Genomic DNA, 25,983 nt, shown 5'->3' with positions numbered 1-25,983 from the left:
GGAAAGAAGAAAATGCACCAAACTGTGTCTATTCAGCACATTCAAGCACCTGAAAGCAGAACTTAAGAAACATCAGTCCCCAGATATCTTTTGTTATTATATTTCATCCTGCCCTGGTTCGAGGTTTCGGCAAAAATCTAAAGGCCACCTGGCTGAGTGGCCCATTCACCAGCCGTAAAAGTGGACGGGCCACGTAAAATCAATTTCAATTGCTTCCTTAATGGGCTTAATCGCCCGCTTCACACCCACTGAGTGAAATATAGCGCGAGTGTGCAATGACATCGGGACGTGCACCTGTGTCTTCTCACGTGATTTCACGTGCTGTTGGGTTGGGCACGCAGCTATACAACCAGCATAAAATCCTGGCCATAGTTCTGGACCTCAATGTGCCAGTCTGCAATGCTTGATCATCTAGCAAGTTCTGAGCAGACCCAAAGAGCGCCTTTCACCGAATTGATGATCTCCAGCAGCAATTGATGTTAGCCTTGGTGTGAGTCTCTGGGAACAGCGCATTGAGTACAAGGGTCCTGCCTTATGGAGCTGCTGGGGATGAACTTCAAGAAAACCACTGCGTTCCTTTCCAGGTCTGCTTTGCGAAGGTACATTCCAGAATGAAGTGGGCGACGGTCTCTTCTCCAGCGCAACCACCTCAACCGTAACGTGCGGAGATGGTTGTTTGTGAATTATTTTCTAAATGTACTGGCCATTATGCACCTCCTGAGCCCACTGTCTTCCTCTGCAGCAAATGTGGCAGAGACTGTCATGCCAGAGTGGGGCTCCAGATACACGAGGTGGGGTTTAACATAGAGTTGAAGGCTGCCAAGATATGCTCACAGTCACTTGTGGTTTTTATGGTGAGATAGCATTGGGCTGTTTGTCTATTGCAATATGTTGAGTATGATGGAGAAAGTGTGAAGTACAAATTGGTTAAAACCTGTTTCTCGGCAAGTGATTAACAACATACAGACAGCATGTGCCCCAACCCAGTAGCCCAAGGCTCATCTGAAGTTGGGTGTCGGGGCCTAATTTCAATTATCTGGGTGTGCTGCCAGTGCCTGTCACAGCTCTGAGGCATCTCATCCATACCCTATTGATCATTTTTGCACCGCTTGCCTCATCAGCAACAGACCTCGGAAAAGCCAAGAGGGTAAAATGGGAGGGTTGTTGATCGCAGAGCAGCAGTGACCGATCAGGAGCACTAGGCTGAGACTGACACTCCTGCTTTTTCTGGTTTCACGTCAAAACCCTAATAATTAACTGGCTGCTTTTGGTGACAACTATTTGCTGGGCCACATCCACGCCAGGAAAACCTGAGCAGAGCAGCCTAGCTTGTCAGAGGGATCCTAAAACATGTGCCAGGCTATTTATTATCGAATGGAAGAAGGCTAAAACTTGTTTTAGGTGGCTGCCACGGATGCCTGAAATTTGTCAATGGGCGATTTGGTGTCAGGACATTTTTGAGGTATCCATGGGGTGTGAAAGTGATCATTTTTGCCTGGAAAATGGGTGCGAGAGCCAATTCCTACCCAATTACATTCTATTTCACACTTAATTCTTGGCTGCTGAATCATCAAGTTCCCTAGAGTTGTTGTGTACAGTACTATGTTTTTAGTAAATGGATGATCACTGTTCAGCACAATTACAAATCTTCTCATGCCCTCTTGTGGTCAAGTTGTGACTGGAACAAAAAGTAACAGAAATAGTGCGCTGCAATTTTTAAAAATCAATACATTGAGAACTATAATGGACAACGTTTATGTGTGTATACATGAAAAAAATATACATAAATATATATAAATAAATTATATACACACACACACACACATACACTCTGCCCTCAATGTCTCTTTGTTTTTATTAAAAACAGCATTTGGTTCTCCAATAGCTTGGTTAAAGCAAATGTGTGTAATTGAGTTATGCAGACAAATCCAATCTTAGAAAACTACAAAACCAATAAAGGGCACCTGGACAATCAAGCTCAGCCAGGTCTTCTTCTCTTCCTGAGTCACTTAGGCTAGCCCACTTTCCTACTTGTTCCCCTTCCTCTTTAATATTTCTTTCTTTCAATCAACTATCTGATGCCTTTTTTAAAGAGTTTATGATTTTGCTTTGTGGTTGGATCTTTCATATTGTAACCATCTTCTATAAAGATTAGGACAGGGCAAGACTTGGCAGCTCTGCCCCAGGCCCCTCCAGTTTAATAGACATCTGATTCTCACTGCCTAGACTCACACAAGAACAACAACCACTTAGACAAGGTGCCAAACCTGTGAACAAGTAGGCAAGCAAGGAGGGGAGAATTTTGTGTTGTAATCACCTAGCTAATTTCTGGAAAAAAATAGATTTGTGGTCATTTAGTATTGGGCATTAAAATAAATGATTAATTAGAAGAGCAATGCTTTAAATCATAGAATGAAACAAAAGTTATGTTGTGTCATTCGATAAGTTGCATTAGTGCAGAATGCTACTGATGCACAGATCAGTCTTCGCTTGTAAAATAAAGAATGATTTTTAGACAAAATCATTTTTTCCTCCTCCAGCACCACATATTGTGGTTAATCCTGTCCGGCTTTAATATTAATTAGGTTGATGCACCCGCTCATCCCGATTTTTAATTCTAGGTGACATTCGTCCAGGTGATGGGCCAAACTGTCCCGTCCTCAGAAGATGTTAACTCCCAGATTTCCTCTGCATTGGCCTTGTCAGGTTGCTGTCCAAAGCTGGCAATTAGCAACTGTTGGGCAGTAGGCAAAAGTGATGTGCCAGTGACAAGAGGCTGCGAATTGGCAAGTGGCTGGGAGGGAGAAGTCTGGGGCAGAGTGAACTAAATCACTTTGTGTAACCTAGAGGAGAACAGCAGACACTTCTTAACTCTTACCGACTCCGGTTCCTGCAAGGTTAGCCTGGTGGGAAAGCTGCAACTGTTTCTTCACACACCTCTCTGGTCAAAATAGATGTTGGGCCCCAGTGAAACCATTGATGCACACTCTGCATCTCTCTTGTCTACTCAGGCAAGTGAGCTAAAATCTAAACCTGTGGGAAGGCAGTGGGACCTTAATCAGTAAAGGTTATGGGTAATTCCAACTGCTGGGTGAGTAGGGTTAAAACCACTCGTATACTGTGTGTATAAGCTTACTGGTACATTAGATCAACCATATGAGTAAGAAACTGCCGGTTGATGGCAAAGTAACTTTAGAGTGGTAAATGTTTGAAAGTAGAAAGGACAAAACTTGGAAAGGAAGTTATTTGCATGGGATTGATCTGAATTAAGATTGCAGCAGTGCAGAATAGGCAATAATCTCTTTCTGATTTTAACTCATCTGTTTTACTTTAAAAAAAACAGGCAAGGAGAATGAGAACTCAGTGCTACCTACTACCACCTGAAATAAAGAAATTTGTAAATATAACTTTGGCAACTTGCTATGCATAAATGTGGTCAGTGGACAGTCAGTGATGTGAGCCTTTTAGACACTGGAGGTCACACCAAACAAAAATGCGGAGCCTGATGAACACATTACGTGTGATTATCTGATGATATTTTGGTAAGCTAATTGTTCAGTAACGTTTCTTTGTCAGTCAGAGCAAATTAGTCCTTAAGGGAAACGATACAGCTTAAGGAATGATATCGGAACTGTAGCAATACATAGATAATGCCAACGCTTCTCAATAAGAAAAAGGCAGCACAGTGATTAGCAGTAGCTGGATTTGAGAGAGTAAAATGAAGCTTTCAGTAAGATGCCACTGTGAGAATAAAGGAATCTGATTTGTTGTCCTGGAGAGACTGCTGTTAGCCAAGTCTGTGGGTGGTAACATATTTGTGCCAAACAAGTCAGTTCAGCTGACACTCAGCTGTTCACAAAAGGTCCTGGTTATTGTATGGTGGTCAGTAGATTTAATTACATTTGAAGCTGATTAAACTAAACAGGAAGGAAATTGTTTTCCTCACCCTTCCCATTTATCATAAAACCTAGCTGAAAAACTTTTTTTTTGAAATCCCACAAGAAGCATAATTTGGCTTAGATGAATTGTTGTTTTGCCAAAGTGTATCAGAACCTTAAACGATATTGCACATTGTTGAAGGCAGGACTTTGTTTATCTTCTTTTTACATTTTGTACCATTTGGCTTTGCTAGCGTACGTAGCAAGCTTTCAAATGAGCAATTGTGAAGCCAAATGCAGGGGGATTGAGAAAGAGGCCACTTCAATTCAGTCTTGGTATGTATCTAAATGTGTAGGAGAATGTGGTTTATTAGTTTATGTTTGTGTGTCTGCCATCAATGGTAAAATTGGCCACATTGTTTTCCATCAAGCGCTGATGAATGCTGTCACTAAGTGCTTATCAGTCTCTATAGAATCTGGTGATTATTGGGACATTCAGTGAACAGAAAATCTCTGCAAATAACATTTTCTTGCTTCTCAAAATTCCATTATTGACAGAGCATGCTTATTTCAAGCTTTCTTTTCAAAAAAGAAATTTCAAGAATGAGGCTATTAAATATGGATGTACTTGTTTTATTTAAATATTTTATTACAAGTTCAAGAATGACAAATTGGAACAAGATCTTTGGTTTGAGATTGATTCAAATTTTAGCTCAAAGCAGGAAGAAAAAGGAAACGTCTCCCAGTTTTCTGATTTTAATTGGCAAGGGTGGGAGCGAGGTGATGGTGGGGATTGGAACTAGAAATTAGTGCTATCCACTGTTTTCTCAGAGGAAGAAATTTATAATATTTCTGCTTAATTTAATTTTTTTTTGAGTTTGAATTGTGACTGGAAACTAATCCTGCAAACTGTCCGGCTTAGAACAGGGGCAGCTGGCACATATGAGCACCACCACTAGTTCCCCTTCATGTCACACGCCATCCTGACTTGGAAATAAGTCATCACTCTTTCACAGTGGCTGGGTCAAAATCATGTAACTCGTTCCCCCTTCCACACACCCCCTCCCTTACAGCACTGTGAGTGTACCTATACCACACAGACTGCAGAAGTTCAAGGAGGCAGCTCACACCACCTCCTTGGGAAATTAGGATGGACAATAAATCTGGCATGATGTAATGCCCATTTCCTAAATTTAAAAAAAACAAAATTTGAAATGAACGTGGCAATGTCTATCTGTTATCCATGTTAACTGCATTAGAGGATGTGAATTTTTGTTCTATGGTAATGTACCAATGTGCCTATGGTATACAATATTTACCTCAGTCAGTACTGGGATTGTGAGATTGTGCCTTATCCAAATATATAATGAAACATCAATTAATATTTTACGTGGAAGGACACCATTCCTCTCCTTTATAACTGCATTTTGGGTAATGGTCAATAATCAGGCCATAAGATATGTCAACTGCAGTTTTGCTTAAAACCTTTTCTTACAAAATGAGTGAAATAAAAATGTTTATTTTAAAGTAAGGAGAATCATATAAGTGAATCATATTTATTAATGTTCTAAGTGCAGCTTAATGTTTGGTCGTTCAATGATCCATATGTGTTCTTACTTTTCTTTTTGCCTAATCATGGGCCATTTGAGACCTCCCTCTGCCTTTTTGTCACCAGGCCAGTTTTATTTTGGAGAGAATGCTGTCCCCACTGATACTGGTGCTTTTCTACAGATAAAATGGTTCCAGGTAATAAACTGGGACTCAGTTGCCAAGTACTTATTACAAAAGAATAGAGGAACCAGCAAACTTACCCTGTGATTCTTATCAGTCTTTTAAGCAAGGGCTGAGCTTACCATTTTACCTGTGGCAAGTAAGAAAGTGAATGAAGCGCTGTAAAAATAACCTTAAAGGGATAGTCAGATAAAAAGGTTGTGCAATGATTTGGTATTCTAGACATGTGTAGCCATTAGATATTGCTCAACCAAAGTCCATTGCTTCTTCCCCCACACCTGATCAGTTGCCAATGCCACTGTCATTCACCTTCACAATATTGACTGCTGCTGCTCCTAATCCTCTCTTCGTTATTCTCTTTACTGACCTCTTTTCGAACATTGACAAACTACAAGAGAGCCACAATGCAAGGGCCACATCCTAATACATGCCAAGGCCCTCATCCCATCACACCTGTCCTGATCACTAGCTTTCCTTGTTTTGTTTCTACTTTCAAATATCTCCACAACTCTGCCTCCTTCCTAACTTTATGTGATCTTCACCAGCCGTGTGTTTCTGTGTCTCCTCCTGTCTGTCAAAATCAGCTGACTTCTGTCTCATTTCCTCCCATCTCCCCTTCCACTGTTCTGTGCACTTCGACATCATTGGTCATTCCTTAAGCCACATCACATCGTCTACTGGAACAGATCAACATCTCTACCTTGCTGTCAAACCACCACACCCACTCCCCCCAAAATTGCCCAATTCCATTCATTATCCACTGTCCTATAAAGTGTTCTAAGATGTCTCCTTGCACTGAATGAGTGCCATGGGAATATAAGTTGTTATTCTTTGTCAGAGTCCAATGTGAAGTGTAAGAGGCATTGTTTAAGTATTAGGTCCAGAATGATGTGATAAAAGTCTTTTCATCTTCTGCTAACTGTGGAGATCAAATAAAATAAATCTAATCATTCCTAACTCAACTATTAGTGAATGTGGACCCACTGGCCCTAGTTTGGCACTAACTCATAGAAAGCGCAAGAATGATTGGTGTGCCACATCAATACGTGCAGGTGGTGCTGAAGGCTTATTGTTGGTGCAGTGCAAAAGAAGCTCTGTCATGTGTCCATGCTGTACCTGCCTTTAAATTGATACTGTTCAAAATGCAGAAAATGGTTCCATTCCCAAATATTTACATCTTTCACCTTAAACTGCACAAAGAAGCATTAAATAAAAAATACTTTTTTTATGTACATCAGGAATTGTTCTCCTGATAAGACTCATTTCTCACTAAGTTTGGGGGAACATAAACAGGGAAAATAAATGAACAGAATTACAGAACAAAAATATGTGTTGTTTCTAAGAAAGCACTGTACAACTAGCACCATCTGCTGCCCAGTCTCTCAGTGTAGCAGCTGAACAGCAAGCAGTTAAGTCTGTAACCATTTGCTATGATTGTGCTATATTTACTGGGACAATTCATCAGAAATTTTTTCCACAACTAAATTATCCCAAGAATTGAGCAGTTTTATAAAGTCCAGTGAGGCACATGCTGATCCAATAAACTAAGCGGTATTAGCAGAGTCAGATTTGTTCAGTATTAAAAATGTAACTTCCATTTCCTGTGTGTAATAATGTATATATTTTCAGTAATTTGCACAGTGCCATGCAATGAATCATTATGTCACCTGAAAATGATTTCACATTAGCTCCTAGAAAAAGGTAGCTCCTATTTGTCTGAGAATTGTGTCTGTTTATGTTGTTGTTAAAGGAGGATCTCAAGGACTGTGTGCAGCTCCATTTATCCTATGGCATGAGGATAACTAAAGGCTGTTGTCTGTTCAGGGGAAAAGCTTTAAAGCAAAGGCGAAGCTCCTCCCAGTCCTTCTTCTAGACCTCTACTGGTTTAAGTCAGCGAACATCTGAGCTCATAATGGACCAGCAAAGATTTGGATTTGATCCTTGGTCCCTTTAATGACCATGGGTTAGGCCACTGACTACCTGGTCCAAGTGCACTTTTATACCTGAGTATTGTGGACAGAGTCAGAGTGATCGGTGTGCAGTTTTGGCCTCCTTGACTAAGGAAAGATATACTTGCCATAGAGGGAGTGCAACGAAGGTTCACCAAAATAATGCCTGGGATTGAAGGATTGTCCTATGAGGAAGAATTAAATAGACTGGGCCTTTATTCTCTGCAGTTTAGAAGAATGAGAGGTGCTTTCATTCAAACATAAAAAATTCTTACAGAGCTCGACCAAAGGATGTTCCCCCTGGCTGGGGGTGTCTAGAACCAGGGGACACAGTCTCAAAATAAAAGGTCATTTAGAATTGAGACAAGGAGGAATTTCTCCATTCAGAGGATGATGAATCTTTGGAATTCTCTGCCCCAGTGGGCTGTGGAGGCTCAGTTGTTGAGTATGCTCAAGTCAGATTGATAGATTTCTACATGTTAAAAACATTAAGGGATATAGAGGTAGTGCAGGAACATGCTGTTGAAGTAGAAGATCAGCCATGGTTTCATTGAATGGCGGAGCGGGCTCGAAGGGCTGAATGGCCTAGTTTTGCTCCTATTTCTTATGTTCCTATGTTTTTACAAGAGTAATTTGCTTATTTAAGCAGCCTTATGCCCAAAACAGCTATGTACAGGCCCATAAGGCCTCCCTCCCTGTCATCGTTCCCCACCCCTGAGTTCCAACCACTGGCCTTGGTGAGAAATGCACCTCTGGTCCTTGGCAAAATAATGAGTTTACAATCCTGAATTAGACTAGTCCAGTGCCCATTTATCCATTAATCTTTGTTGTGCTTAGTCCAACTGCACTTAAATCTTTGGAAGCTGATTTTTGAATATATTATGCACTTATACAAAAGATGCTTTAAATATTTTTAATTGAATATCCCTAGTGTTAGGACTATTCAGTGTGATGCTGCCGCCATTTCTTTCTGAATTGTAACTTCATTTTTTGTATTGACTGTTTTCAACCTTCCACGGTTCAGAAGAGGTCATATGCTGCTCTGTGGTAAACAATGGCCCTAACTGCACCACAAATCGGTCACTAAAATGTGCAGCCAACTGTCAGCTGGCTTGCAATACTGCATTGATTGCAAGCATTTAAAATATAATTGGTCAATACAAAATACATAAAATAGTCACAGATTGATTTAACAACGCATTTAGGAATAAGAACATAAGTAAGAACAGGGAAAAGAAATTACTATAAATAGCAAAATATTAAAAGGAGTCGAGGAGAAAAGTGACCTCATTGTCAGGTACAGGTCACTAAAAGTGGCAGGATATGTTTTATAAGTTTTGAGTCATGCCTATGTATTCCCTTGGAGCCAGCGACTCTAATTATTCCTGTAAGCAGTTTGAGAGTCTTGCATTTGGAAATGTGCCCATACAGCCTGATATCTACTGATCTGCTGATTTTTTTTATACATTCATGGGATATGGGCGTCACTGGCTAGACCAGCATTTACTGCCCATCGCTAATTGCCTTCGGGGAGATGGTGATGTTTATTGCATGAGCCAGGGTAACAACCACAGGAGCTCCTTATGATCTGAAATGAATACCACGGGCAGAATTTTAAGCCCAGGGTTTCCCGCTGCTGGCCGATGTGCCAATTTGCCAGAAGGGTCCTGTCTTTGGTCCAATTTTAAGGAGGTTGGGTCAGGGCAAGACAGCTAGTTGCCTGCAAGCTGCAGGGAGCTAATTGAGGCAATCACGGGATCGATTAAAGCCCCAACCCCGTGCCACTACAGTGGCTGAAACATAGCCAGAGAAAGGAGGGGGCTTCCTGGCAGCATACTGAAGAGACAAGAGGTTCTCCCTCCCCAAAGGCGGTCTGGCAACCTGAGCCTGTTTGTATTTTCAAAGTTTGTAAAAGTGCTGAGAGGCCCCCCCTCTCTCCCTGACCTGCATTAGAAGGCTGCAGATTTCTCACTGCTGGGGTCCTACTACTGGCCCTCCGGTATAGGGAGCCCAGTCGCCATCTTTAATTGTTGGCCAATCCAACAAAAATCGTGCAGGGCATGTTACGCTTAAGCACTGCCTGAGTAAGGGCCTGAGAAATTATTTTGCAGACGGGGAAGAAACCCTGCCTCATGTCTTTCTCATGTACTTCACGTGTGCCTCATTACTTTGAAGGCAGACCAAGGAAATCAGAACAAAACATGAAGCTCTTTTATTTTTCAGAAAATAAATGAAAATGCAGAGCAATGGCTTTGGTCAGATATGTTGATGTTAGATGAAAAGGGAGTGGAGGAGACTTTTGTGAAGATTTAGCATCGGCGTGGACCTGTTGGGCCAAGTAGCCTGTTTCGTTGATGTAAATATTTTAAAGTACAAAGTATTCAGATTCATTTAATTCAATTACTACAACTTTAACAACAAGAATTTCTGGCAAAGAAAAGACCAATGGCTGAATTTTACTTTTGGTGGGCCCGGGAGCTGTCGGGAAACAGGCCACTGACCACAATCGGCCCCCGAACGTGATTCCACACTGGCTGGCCGTTGTGAAATGTGCGCTGGAAAGCTCAGCGCTGCCGGAGTTGGGGGGGGGGAGGTGGGGGGGTTGGAGAGCGGACGATAACGTTTCCGTGGACGTGGGTGAGTGCTGCAATAAAGCTCCCTGAAGGCAGACAGCTGCCTCAGAGAGCTAGAGACCTGAAAAAGCTAAAATAAAGGTTTTAAAAGCTGAAAAAAGTGTCCACACATCTCAATCAATCACCTGAAAATAAATGTTGTCCACAGATATTTATTTTTATTTTAATTTTTCATGGAAATTTCACCCCGCCCTTGAGTGAGGTTTGATGAAAAGTGTAAAGGCCGCCTGGCCTATTCGTCCATCCGCCAACCGTAAGCTCAATAGCTGGAGTCGTAGGTCAGGATTATTGCAGAATTCCCTCAAAGATAGATTTTCAACAGGTTACGAAGTTAGTGACTTGTGGTTTTCTTACCAGGTGGTCAATTTTCTGTACATGTGGACTTGTAAAGGAACAGGCTTTGAGACCTTATGGTGTCGCAGTCTCCAATTTTAAGACAGAGATGTTGCTGCCTTTGTTGTTGCTGTTTCTTGCTGTGTGTTTTGCAAACAGACTGATTTCCTCCTGGTTCTTGGGGGAATAAAATTCATTATCTATGACCAATTTCTGTCATGTGATCAGTACTTCTATTGTCCACCCAGAACGATTTGAAGTTCAAAGTCATTGCTACACAATGGGAGATGGATGGTGGCCATTCACACCTACTTATGGGGCAGCATTTTCTGGCCGGTGAGCGGGGGCAGGGGCCTGCTCACCAACACGTAAAATGACCCGGGGTGACGTTGGGCATGCGTCCCGATGTCACCTCACGCCATTTAGTTTTTCAGTTCGGCAGGTGCACAGCGGACTCGGCTGCGCGGCCGCCGACCTGTCAACTGGCCATTGGTGAGGTACTTAAAACGCTTAATAGATCTGCCCGTCCAACCTCAAGTTTGACAGGCAGGCGAAGAACCCAGGTGGCCTTCAGAAAAACATGAAACCTCATCCATGGGTGGGATGAGGGTTTCAAAATCTTAACAAACTCTTCAAATAAAAGTTATTGGCTATCCCAGCGCCTCTGACAGTGTCACATGAGGGGACATGTCAGTAAATGTTTTTCTATTCTTTAATCTGGTTTTCACATTTGAGCCGATCTCCCTGAGGCAGCACTTTGCCTCAGCGAGATCTGTGCGCTCTTTCGCGAGCATGCATGAAAGAGCGCACTCCCAGCTCAGGGAATCCACCCCTGCTCACACAGGGAGCGCACAGCGCTTCTGGGTAGATGTCAGGCTAGGTGGGCCTTAAGTGTCCTGCCCACGTAAAATGGCGGCGTTTCCCCAACTGGAGGCGCCGATTGGGACCCCACCCACCCGCTCCCACACAACCCCCCCCGCCGATAGGGGGAAAATGCTGCCCATGGTTAACTGCTTATTGCAGCTCTTTTGTCAAGCAGGAGTTTGGAAACAGTGGTCTAGGAGTCCATAGGTTTTGAGTTTTGAGTAAGTCCACAAACAACGGAAGGTGTGAATTTCACAAATGGCCTCATCTTGGTATGTGCATTCAAGGGAGGCACTCTACCCTTGGTCATTCAATTAGGAGCTTTCCAGAGACTCGAGATACTTCTGAGTTTATGCAGAAATTACAAAAGCCGCCTGACACTTGGCAGCAATCTTAGCCTTTTAATTTCCATTTTTGAAAGAAAAGTCAGTTCCAGAAAATTCTAAACTATAAACAGTTCATGTTTGAAGTCATGAATAGGGCATGCCGTTACTGGGTATGACAGGTCCAAAGGTATCTCCTCCTTCCAAACATATAACAGTTACCATATTTCATGTAATGTTGCATAATGTAAAATATTGAACGCACTAAGCTCCCCACATCAGTGAGTCATCTCAAATGGAGTTGTTGACTTAAACAAAATAGCTTGCAGTTACTCTCCTGCAATTTAACCTTATGAGTCAGATCACAATCTGCCCTAACAGCTTTTTGTTCAAAATGTCACTTAAAATGTGTTTCTCTCAAGAGTTTTATCTCCCTATTCCCATAACCAGAGAGAAGGCTCAATTCCAGAAAGCGCTGCAGAGTGAACAAGGGGCCAGGGCCTCCAAGCACAGTGGAGTTGAAATTGGTCTCTAGTACGAATGCAAAACAGGCAAAAGTGAATTGGCAGTTCATTGATACAGGGATTAATAAGGATGTTACCATTTTGAAGGGATATTAGAAAACTTGAGTTGTTTTATAAAGACTGTAGCTGAGAAAGTTAAGAGTGACCTGATGGAGAGCCTCAGAATTATGAAGCAGTAAATATTGATTAATTGATTCCATTGCTTTGGTGAAACAGTATCGAGAAAATCACCAGTAATTTCTGTGGGAGTTCTCCCATTCTCCTACTATAGCTTTGGCAGGAGATCCAGAGAAACTGCACAATAAGCTATTAATGCAGTTTATCCCTGATTTCTACCGATCTTCTGGTACAACAGGGTAGTGGGAGACCCTGGCCAAGGTTATTGCCTATGTTCAGAAAAGGGAATTAAAGAGGTGACAAAACAAATCCTTATACAGAGGGAGGATAAATGTGATATTATGTGCCATGAGTCTTGAAGGTGAGTCCATATGTAATTTTAAAAGGGACTTAGATAAGAGCTTGAAATAAAGGTTATTAAAGGGTATGAGGAGTGAGCAAAAGGTGGTTCATGTGGAGAAAAGCACTGGTTCTGACTTCATGGGTGAATGTGCTGTAATATTTGATGATTTTATGAAAAGCAGACTGTGTTATTGCTTTTCATTATTTTGTGCACTGTTACTAATGTCCATACAGATTAAGCTAAATTTAAAATATCTTGTCAGGCCATAGATGACCTAAGTTGGTGTCCCATGTTAGAACTTATTAAAATAGATCCAGCATTAGTCAAAGCATGTTTCCTTCTGGTGGCAAGTCAATATTTGACTCTTTGTCAGCTGCAGGAAGAATAATAAATGTTAGTTTTGTGACTTATTGGGCAGAATTTTCAATCTCTCGAGGAAGCAGGCAAGGTCGCAATTTCCCATCACAGGCCAGCGTGCCAGTTTACTAACATTTCTCCTGCCTCCAGACCATTTTGGAAAATGCCGGTTCGGGGCAGGAGGTTAATGACAACTTCCCACCTGTAAAAGGCCCTCTCTCCCTCCCACAGGCAACAGTCTGTGCCTTGTGGAACAGTTCTCCCTCCTGTGGCGATCTGGCAGCTGTGGCCAGTATAAATTTCATCTTTATTAAAAAGCCTCTTGCCTACATTGGCAGCTCCCAACTACCAGAGGGATCTCTCGGGGCTGGAAAGGGTCCTATTGGATCAACATCATGTCAATAATTTCCAGTTCCCTGGCCTCAAATGCCTCCTCTTCACCATGGACGTCCAATCCCTCTACACCTCCATTCCCCACCAGGATGGTCTGAGGACTCTCTGCTTCTTCCTTGAACAGAGGCCTGAACAATCCCTACCCACCACCACTCTTCTCCGTCTGGCTGAACTTGTTCTCTCACTGAACAATTTCTCCTTAAACTCCTCTCCCTTCCTCCAAATATAAAGTGTGACCATGGGTATCCACATGGGCCCCAGTTATGCCTGTCTCTTTATGGGGTATGTGGAACATTCATTGTTCCAGTCCTACTCAGGCCCCCTCCCACAACTCTTTCTCCAATACATTGATGACTGCTTCAGTGCCGCTTCCTGCTCTCGTCTGGACCTGGAAAAATTTATTAATTTTGCTTCCAATTTCCACCCCTCCATCACTTTCACATGGTCCATCACTGACACTTCCCTTCCCTTCCTTGACCTCTCTGTCCCAATTTCTGGTGATAGACTGTCCACCAATATCCATTACAAGCCCACCGACTCCCACAGCTACCTCGACTACAGCTCCTCACACCCCGCTTCCTGTAAGGACTCCATCCCATTCTCTCAGTTCCTTTGCCTCTGTCGCATCTGTTCCGATGATGCCACTTTCCAAAATAGTTCTTCTGACATGTCTTCCTTCTTCCTTAACCAATGTTTTCCACCCACGGTGGTTGACAAGGTCCTCAACCGTGTCTGGCCCATCTCCCGCGCATCCGCCCTCACACCTTCCTCTCCCTCCCAGAACCATGATAGGGTCTCCCTTGTCCTCACTTATCATCCCACCAGCCTCCGCATTCAAAGGTTCATCCTCCACCATTTCTGCCAATTCCAGCATGATGCCACCACCAAACACATGTTCCCTTCACAACCCCGTCGGCATTCTGTGGGGACTGTTCCCTCCGGGACACCCTGGTCCCCTCCTCCATCACCCCCTACACCTCAACCCCCTCCCACGGCACCTTCCCATGCAACTGCAGAAGATGCAACATCTGCCCCTTTTTTCCCCCTCCTCACCATCCAAGGGCCCAAACATTCCTTTCAAGTGAAGCAGCATTTCACTTGCTCTTCCCTCAATTTAGCCTACTGCATTCGCTGCTCCCAATGCGGTCTCCTCTACATTGGAGAGACCAAATGCAGGCTGGGTGTCTGATTTGTGGAACACCTTCGGTCTGTCCGCAAGCATGACCTAGACCTTCCTGTCGCTTGCCATTCCAACACACCACCCTGCTCTCATGCCCACATGTCCATCCTTGGCCTGCTGCAATGTTCCAGTGAAGCTCAACGCAAACTGGAGGAACAGCACCTCATCTTCCAATTAGGCACTTTATAGCCCTCCGGGCTTAACATTGAGTTCAACAACTTCAGATCATGAACTCTCTCCTCCATCCTCACCCTCTTTTTGATCCCCTTTTTTCTAATAATAATTATTTTTTTATATATATATTTTTGTTTTCCTGCCTATTTCTATTTTTTTTTTAATTTATTTCCATCCATTGTTTTATCTCCACCTTTTAGCCTATTTCAATCCCCACCCCCACTAGAGCTATCTGTCACTTGCTCATCCTGCTTTCTACCCTTAATTTCACCATTAGCACATCCTTTAGCCAGTATCACCTTCAGCAACACCCCTTCGACCTTTTGTTTATGACATCTTTCCTTTGCCTCCACCTATTACTGGCCCTCTATCCAGCTCCCACCCGTCCCACCACACCTAAACAGCTTATATTTCACCACAATTCTATTTCTTTTTAGTTCTGATGAAGAGTCATTTGGACTCAAAATGTTAACTCTATCTTCCTCTCCACAGATGCTGTCAAACCTGTTGAGTTTTTCCAGCAATTTTTGTTTTTGCTCCTATTGGCTCTCCAGTCTCGGGAGCCAGTGCACCATTCTTAATTGGAACATCGTAAAAAATTGTGTTGGGCCTTGGGTGCCGAAGTGATGGGGAGGGGGCCACGTCCAGGTAATACACCCACACGGGGCCTGGACACTAAGACTAAAATTCAGTCCATCAATTCATGCGTTCTCGTATAGTTGGAATTCTTGAAGAAGGTTGTATTGTGCTACCTTGACATTATGCGATAGACATTCTGCAGAGGTTGTCCTGCTCTGCTTCCATAACATTGGCAGAGATCATTAGAAACCCTTGAGAAACAGCATTAACATCATTTAAACTGTTTCTCCAGGATTTCTGCTGAAGTAACAGTGCAATATTAAGACGGGTGCCTGTGACAACTGTACCCTTTCATGTCTATATAATTGTTCAGCAGTCTTAATGGCTGGCAAGTTCAGAGAATCACATAATGCAGAAGAGGCCCTTTGGCCCATCGAGTCTGCACCGGCACATGAGAAACATTTGGAACATACTTGAAATACTTGGAAAACCCTGACTCGATCCAATGTTTGTGCTCAGTTAGCTGATCTCAGCCGCTCTAAAATGGTCTCCCTGATGGAAGCAGAGTCTTTGAGTATTTTCAAGGCAGAGCCAGATAGATTCTTGATCAACAAGGTGGGGTGAAAGGTTATTGGGGGTAGGAAGAAATGTGGAGTTGAGGTTACAAATCAAATCAGCCATGATCTTATTGAATGGCAGAACAAGCTGGAGGGGGCCGAGTGGCCTACTCCTGTTCCTAATTCGAATGTTCATATGGTTGTATGTCTTTTGCTAATAGAAAAAAATCAGGCAGAATTTTTCTGCCCACTGGAATCATGTGCCAGCACCTGCTGTCTAGGCCTGTAATGAAGAATGATGCCAAGGGCAAGGAACAAAGAGGGGGAAAAATTTCGAGAGGCAAAAAATTGCATTTGCTTTATTCACAATCTCCAGAATGCATTTTTGTTTGGCTGAAAAATAATTGTCCAAATCTTAATGTCTGGAATAGTGATGATATTTTCTTCACTACAGGTGATTCCGTCTTGTCAAATACCTTCACAGATACAGTTGTAACTGGTGTCCGTGGACCTCCTGGACCACCTGGACCAGTGGGACCTGTTGGTAAGTTTTACACTGAAGAGATTTAATTTTAGATTTTTTTGTTGAAAAGTCCACCATATCCATGAAATTATATCATTTGATCTACAACTGTCCAGCTTTTAAATATTGTGAAGTGTTAGATAAGGATATAGAAGACACAGTGAAACAGTGAAGCGGTAGAAAATAAGCTGCCATTGGTATCTTTGCAACCATGGAAATGGCCAGCTAGAATGTGGCAAAGTCTAACATAAATCTTGCAGAATTTGAAGGGCAACAGCTCTTCATTGTGAGAGAGAGCCATTCAAAGTGGATTGAGGGGTTTCCGATGAATCAAACAACAATTAGCAAAATCCCAAATATTTTGCGTAGTTTATTTGCTGCATATGAGTTCCCAGAGTAAATTGTGTTTGACAACGGACCCCAGTTTTGTTCAGAAAAGTTGTGAAATTCATGTGAATGAATGGGGTAAAACACATTACACTTCCACCCTATCATCCTGCTTCAAATGGTGCAGCAGAGTACACAGTACAAATTGTTAAGCGTGCTCTTGTTAAGAAAATGCTAGATACAAATTGGAAGAAACATCAGTTGTTGTTGAATCACAAACTGGTGAATTTTGTGTTTATTTATCCTAACACACTTCACAGTGCTACCACCAGAATGCCAGCTGAATTGTTTCTTAGAAGACAGCTTAGAACAAGATTTTCATTGTTGCAGCCACACTTAACACAGTGGAAGAGAAACCATCCAGGCAGAAAGAGAATCATGATAGGGGTAGAGTGAGAGAAAGAAGTCTGAAATTGAACCAGAAGGTTAAAGTAAAATAACATCATTCTAAATGGTTGAAGTGGCTACAAGGATGAGTCATGAAAATATATGGTCCTCGCACATATTTGGTCAAGGTGTTTGGTAACGGAAAGGTTAGTTCGTACATATAGATCATGTTTTACCTTCAGAGTTTCATGAAGAAGAAGAAAGTTGAGAAGAATCAAATGAGTCTGATGAATTGGAAAGTAGGTATATGAATAGAGTACCAACAGTTACTCCAACACAAGTTGTGCCTGAAATCAGTTCACATCTGAATCAGAGCCAGACAGGCGTGTCTGATGAAGTGAAAATTTCAATTGAAGACCAAGGGAAAAATCAGTCTTTGTTGGAGAAAACTTCTCCTCACACTCAGGCCCAGATGGATCTAGGTCACCCCGAAGTTCTGAAAGTTTGGGTCTAGAAATAGGAATACGAAACCAAGGTGGACTTGTAAATAAATGAAAAACAAGAAATGTATATGTTATATGGAATTTGAACTTTTGTATAATTTTCTTTTATTAAGGTTGGAGGAGTATAATTGCACCCTCTCGTGGCCATTTGTGTTTATATGTATATATCATCAAACTGGAATAAACTAGTTTTCAGTTGAGTACTTTGAACTCCCTTTGCTGCACACTGTCTCTTTTCTATCCTACAAAGATATCACAAAAATGTGTACATTTATAATTTTATTTATGGGTAAAAATTTAATTTTCACATTTAGGAAATAAAAGCCAAAATAATGTGAATGTGAAAATATTGCCTACTACACAGCACTTGAGTGAGGTCAGAATTGACATTGGAACTGTACAGCACAGCTTTACATTCTAATATTCACCTGCAGCTCAGGATCACCGAAAAGATCGGGAAAAAAACAAATTTTGCAATCTTTTTATGAAAAAATATATTTGTAATTGACTCCTGTTTTTAGCTCTTCTCAATAGCAATAAATGCTGGCCTTGGCAGTAATGCCCACATCCTGTGAATGAATTCAAAATTATAGTGAAATAAACCCAATTATGCCATCCTGTGGGCAAGCTACTTGTACATTTTGAAGAGCTCAATGAGAGAAAGGGCCAGAAATCCAGCAGACCCAGTGTATAGCCTAACCAGTACAGGCTGGTGAAAGGCAGGGAGGCAATCAATGGCAAGGCAGTGAGGAATGCCATGGCCTGGCATTTGTGTGCACTACTGATTCATGAAATTTGGAGGACCACTGAAGAACATTGGGAATTTTAACTCACTCAAAATCCACTCACTGCACAAAGTTAAAATTGGACCCATTGGGCTGGATTTAACACAGCTCACCTGCCAGTGGATCAATTGAGGCCCTTAAGTGGGCACCTGATGGCCCCCCCCCCCCCCCCCCCCACTTTAAGCTTGGGTTGGTGGGGATCATAGCATCCCATGTAATTCAACTTATTGTTTCTGATTTCCTCCTTCTCCGAGATACATGTCCTCATTGTCTGGTAGTTAACAATTAGAGGGTTTTTTTAGACATTGGCACCTTTTAAACTTATTCTTTTGTTGAAAATTTTTAGGTTCACCTGGTCAACAAGGACCTATCGGACCACCTGGGCCTCCGGGAAAAGATGTAAGTCATTGCAATAATGGAGTGTGAATAACTCATGTGGTTTTAATAGAGAAAATCATTCAAATTTCACATGATACCCATTTGTGTCCACATTAGTATGTATTTTTTTTTTGGTGTTCTTATGGGCTTTACTTCCACAGATTCAGAACATGTAAGTGGAACCTGAATTGCACTTTTGCATGAAGAGATTTTGTCTTAATGAATCAGAAGCTATCAATTTCTCATATAAATTCAAAGTGAGAGGAATGTAGGTTACTGTGCATACTGTATTTGAAACCTCAAGCCTCATTTTTCTAAACAAAAACATACTTTATTTTACATAGGGATTGACTGGTCGACCAGGCTTGCCAGGGCTAGAAGGACCCAAAGGTGAAAAAGGAGACAGAGTAAGTTGCAAACGTGTTTGAGGTTGGAGTAGGACATGTTTGATGTACTAGAATGGTAGAATGACTTATAAGGCCACGGTGTAATTTATTTGTAGCTACTTCTGTGAAATGAGCATTAAAAAGTAAACACTATAAAAAGTTCATGACGAATATTGTGTGAAGGTGGGATTGTCATCAACTAAAACCAGGTAAGTTTTCCAGGCCTAATGGTTTATCCAAACCTCAATTTCCCATGATCCTGCATTCTTTATTGACCTCCCCTCTACCGTAGGTTTTACTCCTACTCATCCAATTGTAGGCAAGAATTTCTAGAAGTGACATCTCTTCCCACGCCAGCATCATCACTTGTGAAGTGCCACAAGGATCTATCCTTGGCCCAATCTCTTTATAATCTGCATGTTGGCCATTGGCAATGTCATCCACAGACAATTTCCACAGCAATTCCATGACCAAGAATTCTGATCATAGTTCACCCAAAACATCTCATCAGGTCAAAATTCTGGGAAACTAGGCTAGAGGATAGATTAATAGAGAAGCAGTGGCAGACATTTAAGGGGATATTTCAGAGTATTCAAAATAAGTACGTTCCTACTATAAAGAAAAATTTTAAGGGGAGGACCCAGCATCCATGGTTAACTAAAGATGTTAAGGAAAACAACAAACTTTAGGAAAAAGCACACAACTCTGCAAAGATGAGTGGCAGGACAGGTGATTGGACAGAATATAAAGAACGGCAGGGTATGACTAAAAGGTTAATCAGGAGAAAGAAATTAGAGTATGAGGGGAAGCTAGCTAGAAATGTAAAAATGGATAGCAGGAGTTTCTACAGGCATTTAAAAAGGAATAGAGTAAGTAAAGTGTTGGCCCTGTAGAGAGTGACAGTGGGGAGTTAATAGTAGATAATAAGGAAATGGCAGAAGAAATGAACAAATATTTTGCTTCTGTGTTCACTATAGAGGATACAAAAAAAATTCCTGTAATGGCTGTAAATCAGGAGGTGTACGGAAGAAAGGAACTTGGTGAAATTGAAATCACTAGGTAAATGGTACTGAGCAAATTGATGGAGCTGCGGGCTGGCAAGTCTACATCCTAGGGTCTTAAAAGAGTTGGCTAATGGGGTAGTTGATGAACTGGTGTTAATTTTCCAAAATTTGATAGATTCTAGCAAGGTTCAATCAGATTGGAAAGGAGCAAATTTAGCCCCTCTATTCAAGAAGGGAAAGAGGCAGAAAACAGGAAACTATAGGCCAATTAGCCTTATGTCGGTCATGGGGAAGTTATTAGAATTGATCATTAAGGAGGTTATAGCTGGGCACTTAGAAGAGCTCAAGGCAATAGGAAAGAGTCAGCATGGTTTTGTGAAAGGAAAATCATGTTTAGCCAATTTATTGGAGTTTTTTGAAGGAGTAACATGCGCAATGGATAAAGGGGAGCCTGTAGACATAGTGTACTTGGAAGTCCAGAAGGCATTTGCCACATCAAAGATTGTTAAGGAAAATAAAAGCACATGGTGTAGTAGGTAACATATTAGCATGGATAGAAGTTTGGCTGGCTGGCAGAAAGCAGAGTATGCATAAATGGGTCTTTTTCTGATTGGCAGGATGTGACGAGTGGAGTCCCACAGGAGTCTATGCTGGGGCCTCAACTTTTTACGATTTACATCAATGACTTAGATGAGGGAAGTGAAGGCATGGTAGCTAAATTTGCAGATGACACAAAGAAGGATAGGAAAGTATGTTGTGAAGAGGACATGAGGAGGTTGCAGGTGGACATAGATAGGTTGAATGAGTGGACAAAGCTCTGGCAAATGGAGTTTAATGTGGGAAAATGTGAAGTTGTTCACTTTGGCAGGAAGAACAAAAAAGCAGAGTGTTAGGCAGATGGAAAATGGCTGCATAATTCTGAGGTACAGAGGGATCTAGGTGTTCTAGTACATGAGTCACAAAAAGTTAGTATGCAGGTACAGCAAGTAATTACGAAGGCTAATGGAATGCTATCCTTTATTACGAGAGGGATTATAACATAAAAGTAAGAATGTTATGCTTCAGTTATACAGGACATTGGTGAGACCGCACCTTGAATATTGTGTGCAGTTTTGGTCTCCTTGTTTAAGGAAGGATGTAAATGTATTGGAGACGGTTCAAAGGAGGTTTACTAGATTGATACTTGGAATGAGTGTGTGCCTTATGAGGAAAGGATTGGACAGACTGGGCTTGTTTCCACTGGAGTTTAGAAGAGTGAGAGGTGATTTGATCGAAGTATACAGCCTTGACAAGATGGACGTCGAAAGGATGTTTCCTCTTGTGGGTGAGTCCAGAACTAGGGGGTATTGTTTTAAAGCTAGGGGTCGCCCTTTTAGGACAGAGATGAGGAGAGATTTTTTTCTCTGAAGGTTGTGCAACTTTGGAACTCTCTGCCTCAGAAGGTGGTGGAGGCGTGGTCATTGAATATTTTTAAGGCAGAGGTAAATAAATTCTTGTTAGGCAAGGGAATCAAAGGTTGCTGGGGTTAGATGGGAATGTGGAAATCGAAACACAAGAAGATCAGCCATGACCTTATTGAATGGCGGAGCAGGCTCGAGGGGCAGAATGGTTTACTCCTGTTCCTATTTCTTATGTTCTTATAATCCTGCCATATCAATCATGAATGATGTGGAAAATTAAGCAACAAATGATAGAAGAAAGCCCCACAAACATCCCCAATATCAATGATGATGGAACTTAGGACATGAGTGCAGAAGATGAGGCTAAAGCATTTCCATTCATCTTCAGCCAGAAGTGCCAAGAGGATGATCCATCTCAGCCTCCACTTCACATCCCTGGCATCACAGGTGTCAGTCTTCAACCAATTCACTCCATGTGATATCAAAAAACTGTTGAGTGCACTGGATACCACATAAGATTGCATGGAGTGAATCGAATTTGCTGAAGGCTATGGGTCCCAACAATTTCCTGGCTATAGTGTTGAAGACTTCTGCTCCAGAGCTAGCCACATCCTAACCATGCTGTTTCAGCACATCTACAATACTGGCATCTACCAACAAAGTGGAATATTGTCCAGGTATGTCTGTCCACAAAGAGCAGGCCAAATCCAATCCAGCCAACTACCGCCCCATCAGCCTTCTCTCGATCATCAGCAAAGTGATGGAAGGTGTCATCAACGGTGCTACCAAGTGGCACTTAAGCAACAGCAACCTATACACCAGATGCCAAGGCTTCTTCAGCAGCACTTCTAAAACGTGGACCATGGAAACACCTGGGGGCAAAATTAATGAAAGGCTTAAAAGCTAGTAGCTCTTTTGAATGCTGAATTGACAACGATTAACAAGTTAGCCAAAAATGAAGTCCTTATGTGTAGTCTTGAGACAATAGCTGACTGGTTCTGTTCCTGGCTGTGGCAGTTTTATGGGCCACGTTAGTAATAAGTGTTGTTAACAGCAGAAGGCAGAGGTCTGTATTTGACACTGTTGACCCAGTTCCTATGGAGTCTCTTCTCCACGTCAGTTGACCAGTGAGTAAAATAATGCCAGCAAACGTGACTTGTAACATCTTGGCTGGTGCAGAAGCTTGCTGGCTGGTTATCAGCCCAAAGTGTCTCCTTTCAGCAGTGTACTGTAAAGCATGATTTGTGATTGCAGAGCTTCTGTGGAATGATCTGGTTCTGTATCATTTAAGTACTCCAGTAAGGATCCCACCAGGAGCTTTACACATTTATGAGGCTGAAAACCACACACTTTCAGTACCATGCATTCCCATAAATTTGTTAAGCACTGATTGCGAAGAAAATGATGCGGTCTCCTTTTTTTTCAAGAAATTTTCAGTCCAAAAAGTTGACTAAATAAGCTTTTCTCTTTTTTGTCAAATAGTCATGTCTTTTCAAGTCTAATTTGTACTGGCTGCTGATTCAAAAGCTAATTTAAAAAAAACAAATTGTAACTCCAGAGCTGTTTGTTTAATGGCTGCAATGTGAAAATTTCTCTTTTTAACTCGATTAGGGTCTATCTGGATATCCTGGAGAAAGAGGTCTCAGAGGAGAAACAGTAAGTTGTGCTACTGGTTTTCACACATCTCAGATTTTCATGACTGAATTAATGTATTTATTTCATCTATTTTTTGAAACAGTTATTAGATATATATAAGTAGAGTTGTAGTGATCCTGTTACCTGAAACAAATGGGGGAAAAATTTATTTTTGTCTAAAAACGGGCATGGAGGGAACAATCCTGGTACTTGTTATGACACAGCAGTTGGTAAAGGCTGAGCTGTTTAAATCCCAGAGGGAAACTTAAAACAACTGTCATAACCTATATTTTCAATTGGTATGTCTGAGATGCAGCTCTGAATTCAGTAATAAAAACCATCAAGCCTCAAGAGGTTTTTCTATATAAGACTAAATTAAACATGTATTAATTTAACAAGAAATTAAACACTTACATGTGTCTACAAATTGCTACCATAATAACTTTTAAACAAATTCCCAAATTAATCACTCTCAGGTAAATCTTCACCAAGGCAACAATAACCCATAGGGCAGTATTTTCCCATCGGCGAGTGGGGGTGGGGCCTGCTCGCCGACGCATAAGATGACATGCTGTGATGTCATGCAGGCAGCCCAATGTCACCGCGTGTCATTTAGATTTTCAGTTCGGCGGGCGCACAGTCAAGTTGGCTACGCGCCCATCGAACTGTCAAGGGCCTATTAACCTAATTAACTCAATTTAATGAGCTGCCCATCCAACCTTAAGGTTGGTGGGAGGTGAAGAGCCCAGGCAGCCTTCGCATTTTTCATGAAACCTCATCCACAGGCGAGATGAAGTTTCATGAACTGTTTTAAAACCTAATAAAAACTTATACATTTATTCTGTGTCACATGAGGGGACATGTTTTAAAAGTTTAAAAATCCTTTATTTAAAAGTTTAACACTGAAACAAGTCTCCCTGAGGCACCTCCGCTTCCAGGCGTGCGTCACGATGAGCGGGCCTTACTTGGCTGGCCCACGTAAAATGGCAGCATGGCCCCGATCGGGGGTGCCGATCGGGTTCATGCCTGCCCCCGCCCAGCTCCACGCAACCCCCCCAATGGGGGGAGTTTTCTGGCCATATAAAGCACATTTGACCTTATGAATTCAAAGTGATGTTCCTTTGCAGACACAGTCCTAGGCTTACATCTTACATGTTAGATCTTACATGCCGCTGACTCTCACATAAACTGCTCGGTTTATACCTAGCTTTCCCTATGAATGTAAGTTTTTCATTGTAGTACTAGGTTTTTAATTTTACCACTCCTAACAATAATCCTTTCAGTCCACCAATTTTATTAGTAATATAAACACATTGCATGGTGTCTCCTAGCCAGATGCAAGATTTTACCCATTCTTTTGAATGTTAATTCAACAAAATGTAAGTTGCATTTTACCTTTTACTCCTTACATTTATCTGATCAACATCTCAAACTATTATACATCAAAGCACCAGACAAACTGACTTTAATCCAATTAAGCCACACACAAACACACACATAGACACATACTGTACTACAATTCCAATTTTAAAATAATTTCCAACAACATTATACACATTAATATGTCTTCATGACATGCTGTAGTGGGAAGGCTTGAGATGCATCCAGTTGTGCTCGTTATCATTGAAGAAACGAACTGCAGATTTCTGGGGAGTGAGAGAGGGTGGCAGCTACTGGAAAGGAGGGGTGAGGGAACTGAGAATGGTGTGACTGAGAGATGGCAGTGACTGTGAGAGCGGAGCAATCACAAGGAAGGATAGAAGTAGCCAGGTTAGTGACTTGCCTTTTTCATGTTGGACCCCATGCAAATCCATATTCAGAAGAGCATTTTAAATGGCCTTATCTTTTTTGGTAGTGGCCTGCTCTAGTTCCCTTTAGGGGCTGCCTATTAGGCCACACGTAGACCTGCTCTTTCTCATGCAGTGACCCCAGTGCTGGCTGCCTCAGAGCAAACCAATACTAGATTGGGTGAAAGCATTCAATACAGAATGTAAGTTTATACAGGAAAATAAATCAGCAGATAATGAGTAGTAAACAATGTACTTTTTACATGTACCATTTAAACCATTTGTGAGACCAAAATAGCAAAGCCCTTCAAACAGCTTAGAGTGTTTTAACTCATATTTAAATGGCTGTAACAAAGGTATTTTCTTTTGTGTCTTATCACTGTGTTATAGAATGATCACTGGCAACTAGTGTGTGCATTACCCAAAAATTGTCAACATTGCCGGAATGTCACCTGGACAGTTTTTGTCCCTGTCTGTAAGTTCGCATTCTATAACATCAGCCTGACAAAAGAATCTACAAACAAAATCATTACTGTCCTTAAAGGATTGATAATTGAGTAAGTTATAGTTATAGTTCAATGGGATGAAAATCAGGTGGGCTCTAAAACAGGAGGGCAATCTAATGTTCCAGGTCACTGTTCAGGCAGCAGAGGTAAAAATGGCTCCCGTGGTTCCCATTTTCTTTTGGCAACCTTGTACTCAAACTGTTCCCAATTTTTAAAAAATTTCACATGCCTATATATTGTTTGCTTTGTAAGAAAAGGTCAATCAGTTTATTGAAGCCTATCCCTTTTGTAGATTATCTCCTCCCATTATGGTATTTACTCTCAATTTGCTTCATGTTTTTCTTTTGCACATACGTAAAAGTACTTTCTCCTTCCTGTTTTTCTAGAAATTGGTTTTTTTTTTATTTTTTTTCTCTGCCTGATAAAG

At 41.7% G+C, this 25,983-nt stretch overlaps 1 protein-coding gene across 2 annotated transcripts in view; it reads left to right on the top strand.

Annotated features, from left to right (window-relative positions):
• Positions 1 to 25,983, top strand: part of LOC121286379 (EMI domain-containing protein 1-like) — a 386,722-nt gene that overhangs the window by 332,391 nt on the left and 28,348 nt on the right. For both annotated transcript variants that reach the window (XM_041203470.1, XM_041203471.1), the window contains exons 9-12: positions 16,390 to 16,479; positions 18,807 to 18,859; positions 19,183 to 19,245; positions 23,240 to 23,284. In XM_041203470.1, the coding sequence (XP_041059404.1) occupies positions 16,390 to 16,479; positions 18,807 to 18,859; positions 19,183 to 19,245; positions 23,240 to 23,284 (251 nt within the window). The remainder of the gene's footprint in view (positions 1 to 16,389; positions 16,480 to 18,806; positions 18,860 to 19,182; positions 19,246 to 23,239; positions 23,285 to 25,983) is intronic.

The sequence above is a fragment of the Carcharodon carcharias genome, chromosome 13 (assembly GCF_017639515.1).
Source record: "Carcharodon carcharias isolate sCarCar2 chromosome 13, sCarCar2.pri, whole genome shotgun sequence".
NCBI classification, from domain to species: domain Eukaryota; kingdom Metazoa; phylum Chordata; class Chondrichthyes; order Lamniformes; family Lamnidae; genus Carcharodon; species Carcharodon carcharias.
The sequence above is the reverse complement of the archived record's forward strand: the minus strand, read 5'-3'. Positions and strand labels throughout refer to the sequence as shown.